General features: G+C 44.4%; 1 protein-coding gene across 2 annotated transcripts in view; it reads left to right on the top strand.

The window, feature by feature from the left end:
* The window catches only part of ptbp3 (polypyrimidine tract binding protein 3), a gene marked incomplete at its 3' end in the record, with an annotated part of 14,934 nt that extends 9,859 nt beyond the window's left edge, over window positions 1–5,075 (top strand). For both annotated transcript variants that reach the window (XM_080847045.1, XM_080847044.1), the window contains exons 6-11: window positions 1–103; window positions 1,663–1,696; window positions 2,526–2,618; window positions 3,117–3,333; window positions 3,939–4,016; window positions 4,943–5,075. The exon at window positions 1–103 is cut by the window's left edge and continues 34 nt beyond it. In XM_080847045.1, coding sequence (XP_080703171.1) covers window positions 1–103; window positions 1,663–1,696; window positions 2,526–2,618; window positions 3,117–3,333; window positions 3,939–4,016; window positions 4,943–5,075 — 658 coding nt within the window. The remainder of the gene's footprint in view (window positions 104–1,662; window positions 1,697–2,525; window positions 2,619–3,116; window positions 3,334–3,938; window positions 4,017–4,942) is intronic.
* Between the last annotated feature and the right edge of the window lie 418 nt (window positions 5,076–5,493).

The following is a 5,493-nucleotide window of genomic DNA, read 5'->3' as shown; positions in this document are numbered from 1 at the left end:
ACCGCTTGCCATTCAATCGTCGTCAATGGGACGAATGCCCATCCACGGCATGGCGCCAACTGCCCTCCACTCCGTGCTGCTGGTCTCCAACCTCAACCCCGACGTGAGTGCCTCCTCCTCCTCTTCTATCCTCCTCCTCCTCCTCCTGTTCCTGTTCTTCTTCTTCTTTTCTCCTCCTCCTCCATTCCCTCTCGTCCTCTCCTTCACATTCCTCCTTTACTCAAAAAACACAGACCTAATCCTGTGCTCAAGTCATCCTGTGTAAGGTCTAAATGAGCTGGATCACATGTGCTTTACAAATGCATGATACAATTCAAAGAGAGCTAGATGACGAAAGAAAGAACCCTTTCACTTATGTCATCATACTGTGAAAGGTCTAAATCAGCTTCTGGACCTCACTTTGTTTTGTCAGTATTTCAGGCTGTAATGCACCTGAATAAACCAATCAGACACTTGCAATGCTCTTGATTATCTGAATTCTCCCTTGTCAGATAATCAAGGGTTTGCGGTTCGTAGACTCAATGCAGCCGGTTCAGTTAACAGCTGAACACTTATAAGATCTGTCAGGTGTGGTAGAGATGGGAGAAGCAGTGAATGTGCTGTGTAGCATGACCACAGGACTGGAAGTTGGAGTGCGCTTATAAAGCAAGAGACCGTACAGAACTAATCAATCCAATGAACCCAGACTCGTGGATGCGATGGAACAACTTCATATCTCAAACGAGAGCAGATCCAAACACTAGAACAGTATGTCTGGGACGGCGTATAATTAAAGCCATTTTGACTGTCTGTTGTTTCATTTCTTTTTCACAATACTGCGTCCAAATATTCAGCCGAAACAACTTCCACATCAACAGAGGCAATCTTACCTGTTATTTCCACGCTCAATCAATCCACACCCTAGCACTGCAAAAGTGATCAATTGTGAAAGTCAATTTGAATTGGGTTCAATTATGTTCTTCCTGAATGAATTTCAAATGTGTCTCCAATGTTGTTCTACTTGAATTAGTTGCAAGATGTGTTCTTTCTGAATGAATTTCAACGTGTTCCTCCTAGATGGTTCTCAATGAATCCGTAGCCTATGGTGTTGTATTTGGCCAAGGCCATCCCAAACTACGCCTTCACATATCTAAAACATGTTGATCTAGATAGATGTTCCAGTCATTAGTTATGGGAAGGTTTCATATATCCATGTTTGCTGTTTAATGTCAGTGGTGGCTGTCACAAAGCACAGGCTTGATTTGATTCTGAGAATAAGCATCAGGGTTTGTCTTTGTTTGTGTGTGTGTGTGTGTGTGTGTGTGTGTGTGTGTGTGTGTGTGTGTGTGTGTGTGTGTGTGTGTGTGTGTGTGTGTGTGTGTGTGTGTGTGTGTGTGTGTATGTCCCTGTGCATTTCTGTGTGTGTGTGTGTGATTTTGTTTGTGTGTGAACATGGATGTGCCAACAGCATTTTAGCTGGTTATTATTAACCGCCCCCCTCCCACTTCCTTTCTGGTGTTACTGTGATGGCTGGTGTCAGTGGCAGATGATGCTTGTGGAGATAAGAGTCAGTATAGTGTGTGTGTGCGTACGTGTGTGTATGTGTGTAGGTGTTTGTGTGTATGTGTCTATATTTGTGTGTGAGTGTCAGATTATAATGATGCTTCCTCCTGTATCACACAGAGTATATCACCTCATGGACTCTTCATCCTGTTCGGTAAGAGCACCATTTATTACTTGAAAATTCGATTTCTCTCTCTCTTTCCTCCTCATCTCTCTCTTTCTCTCTTCCCTCCTCTTGCTGTATTTTTTTCAAAGTTCTGTTATAAAGGCAAAAGCTACAAAGTAGAAAGTAGACGAAAGAAAAGGGATGCTTCTATATCCTGCCAAGCAATCACAGAGCTGATCGCTCAGCGATAGGTGACAGTGGGGCGACGACTCGCTGGCTTCGATTGTGTACCTCATGCGGTGTGTTTTTGTTGTGTGTGTGTGTGTGTGCCCCCGCGACCTCCCCGCCACAATTTAATATCAGTCTGCAGCTCACTGCCAGCCTGGCTCCGCTCTGACTCTGATGGCGGAGATAGGCCAGCCCCTCTCCCTATTGGCTGTCAGCCTGTCCCGGCGCTGCCTCCCCACCAATTAAATGCCACAAGAAAAACACAAGCCAGAGACCGGGCGGATACACTCACGCAGAGACATGCAGACACATATGAACACTCTTACAGAGATGCACACTGTGAGCACAGACACGCATGTTGGTAAACAGTACACAAGACACCCAGACTCTCAGTGAAAATTGAGTTTGGATGCAGTTATATCTTATCTCCTCTTCACTCCTCTCCTTACTGCTATTGTTTCGTCTTGTGAAGGGGCTGGTTTGTCCGTCTCGTTTGTCATGACAGTTGGCTGACCCCTTTTTCCATTGCCTTGCTGATAGGTTGACTTGTGATCTGTTTAATATGTTAACCAAATTAGTCTAAGTCGAAATATGTCTCAATTTTATGTACTTTGTTTAAGTCTTTCTGTTGGTCTGTCTTTGCATGCAGGTGTATACGGTGATGTTCACAGGGTCAAGATTCTCTTCAACAAGAAAGAAAATGCCTTAATACAGATGGCAGATGCTACTCAGGCACAGCTTGGTAAGAACAGTGGTCCTTATACTGTGCATATGTAGAGAATAACACACAGCCTGCCAGTCATTATTATTATCCAAACTACACGTCCAGTCAGCAGTTTAGCCTGAAATGAATCTGGGCAGATCATAGTTGTCTTGACAGAATACGAGAGTAGGAAACATCACAGTAAGCATGATGTGAAGTAAAGCTTATAAATCAACTGCAGGAAAATAGCCCCCCTAATGTTTGTTAATCAAATAAATACATTTTCATTGTTAACTTAAATTGGACATCTGGACTGCAGTCGTACAAAGTCTTGAATGGATCTGGCAAGGTCTTGGTCACATTCCTTACACACTGTGACCTGTCTGGTATTCCATTCCTCGAGTATCCAAGTCTCTCTTATGTCCCTACAACCTGCTGTAGGAAACCTTCTTCTATCCGACAAAGTTAAAGTAACCCCGTCCTTCTGTTGCTATCCATGGTTGACTGTTTCCTCCTCCACCGCATCCCTGTGTGCAGCTATGAGCCATCTGAACGGCCAGCGTCTCTACGGTAAGGTGATGCGGGCGACCATCTCCAAACACCAGACGGTGCAGCTGCCACGCGAGGGCCAGGAGGACCAGGGCCTCACCAAGGACTTCAGCGGCAGCCCGCTCCACCGCTTCAAGAAGCCCGGCTCCAAGAACTTCCAGAACATATTCCCACCCTCCGCTACCCTGCACCTCTCCAACATCCCGTGAGTCATCAGCCTCTGACTCATCTCATCCTTTTTTTTTGTGCTATTTCTCTTTCTTCATCTTTTTGCTCACTCACTTTCTGCTCTTTCTCTTTTTTTTCTCCCTGTTTCTTTTCCTTTCTCTGGTTTGCCCTTTTTCTTTTCTTTTGGTCATTTCTGCTTTACCAGTAATTGACACCTTATTTAAGGCGTGTGTGTGTGTGTGTGTGTGTGTATGTTTATAGGTTCCAAACAATACAGGCTACTTTGTAATAACATCTTGCAAAGGGCATTCACACACCCACCGGCTGTAATCTTCACACCTCTGCAAACTTGTGAGGCATTTGGTTTCAGAGATATAATTATTTAAACATAGCTTTACACAGTGGACTCAAAAGCACACCTGTAATGACACATCTAAAGCTGTTCCAACATTAAAGTGTGATCATATTTATTATAAAATGTATTATGTAAGGTTTACATCATTCTCCTAGTCTGGGAGTGTTAGGTTTGTTTGGGTTGAGTTACTGATTCTTTTCCTCATGAATACCCCCCCTCTCCTCCCTCCCTCCTGCCCTCTCTCTCTTTCTCTCTCTCTCCCTGACCCTCCTCCTTTTCCTCCACAGTCCGTCAATCACAGATGACATCCTCAAAGACCTCTTTGCCGGCAGTGGCTACACAGTCAAGGCCTTCAAATTTTTCCAGTAAGTCAGACGTTTGTCACGCTCCTGTCACCTGCCCATCTCTTCCCTCCTCATAACTCCCAGCATGTAATCTTCCCCATGACGCAATGTGTCCACTGACACAGAGCTCTGACGTATAGCCATCTGTTTGTGTCTGCTCCTCTGTACACATCCTGCCTCTGCCTTTTCAGTCTCTCTGAACAGGAGTGCGCACAATAAGACTATGCCGCACCAGGGCAGCCAGTGCTGTGAATGTCTGTTTGGGCTTGGTGTAGTTTGGTGTAGTTGCCAGCAGGTGGCAGCACAAACACAGTGTGCATACAGTGTTATTCATTATCCTGCCTGTAGGTGAGTTAACTTGGGTAATTAGACCAAACCTCCAGGGAGACATTTTGTCATCCTGACAAGGTTATAGCAAAGGAGCACAGCTCATGTCTGAAGTGAAATATTCATAGTAACAGTTTGTCATTGGAGATTTATTCAGTGAAGATGTGAACTGTTTGCCATATTTTTCAATTGGCAACAAAAGGTATGGCGAGTTTTCTTATGTATTATACATTCATTCAAAATTGGTAATGTAAAGCGCTTAGGAAAAAACAAGGATAAAAGATCATAAAAGTGTTATTGTAATGGGAATGAAGGGGTTAAAGTGGGAAGGACATTTTCCAAAATCTTACATAGCCACTGAGAAATGTATTATAATATGATATTGGTCAACTAACATGGTGAATCATGAGACGAGCAGGAATAAGGCAACATATTCACACTAACAACCCGTCATGGAAGATTTAGACCACTCCTGAGTGTTGCCGTGGGTGCAGCTGTGATCGTTTGCAGTATTTCCCTAAATGTGTTATAGCTGTATCTTTATAAATGTGTTATAGCTGTATCTTTATAGGTGACTTTTGTTGGTCCACTAATGTGCATAGGGCTCTTGTCATCGGCAGGAAGGACCGCAAGATGGCGCTGATCCAGCTGGGCTCGGTGGAGGAGGCCATCCAGGCCCTGATCGAGCTCCACAACCACGACCTGGGAGAGAACCACCACCTGAGGGTGTCCTTCTCCAAGTCCACCATCTAGTGGCGGACACCCCTAACCCCTCCTCTCCTCTCCTCTCCCCTCCTCTCCTTTCCTCTCCTCTCCTCTCCTCTTGTCCTTTTCACCGCTCCAGCTGGACTTCTCTAGAACCCCGGCGGGAAGAAGACGGAAGGAGAACAAAGACAAAAAAAAACGCAACAAAATATGATAAAACACACACAAAAAAAAAACTACAAACTAATGTAAAAGGACAAGATGATCGCAATCAGATAGTTTAGGTATTTTGCAACAAAAAAAAATTGAAAATGAAAAGGTTTTTGGAGAACATCCAAAAACAGACTACTGCGAAGCCTTCAGAGACAGACTGGAGGGATGTTTTTTTTATTAATGACCAGGATTTGGGTCCAGGGGCCTCTAGATTGGAGCAAAGGGGGGGATGCAATGTTGAGGATCAGGACGA

This window comes from Sprattus sprattus, assembly GCF_963457725.1.
Source record: "Sprattus sprattus genome assembly, chromosome: 11".
Lineage (NCBI taxonomy): Eukaryota > Metazoa > Chordata > Actinopteri > Clupeiformes > Clupeidae > Sprattus > Sprattus sprattus.
The sequence above is the reverse complement of the archived record's forward strand: the minus strand, read 5'-3'. Positions and strand labels throughout refer to the sequence as shown.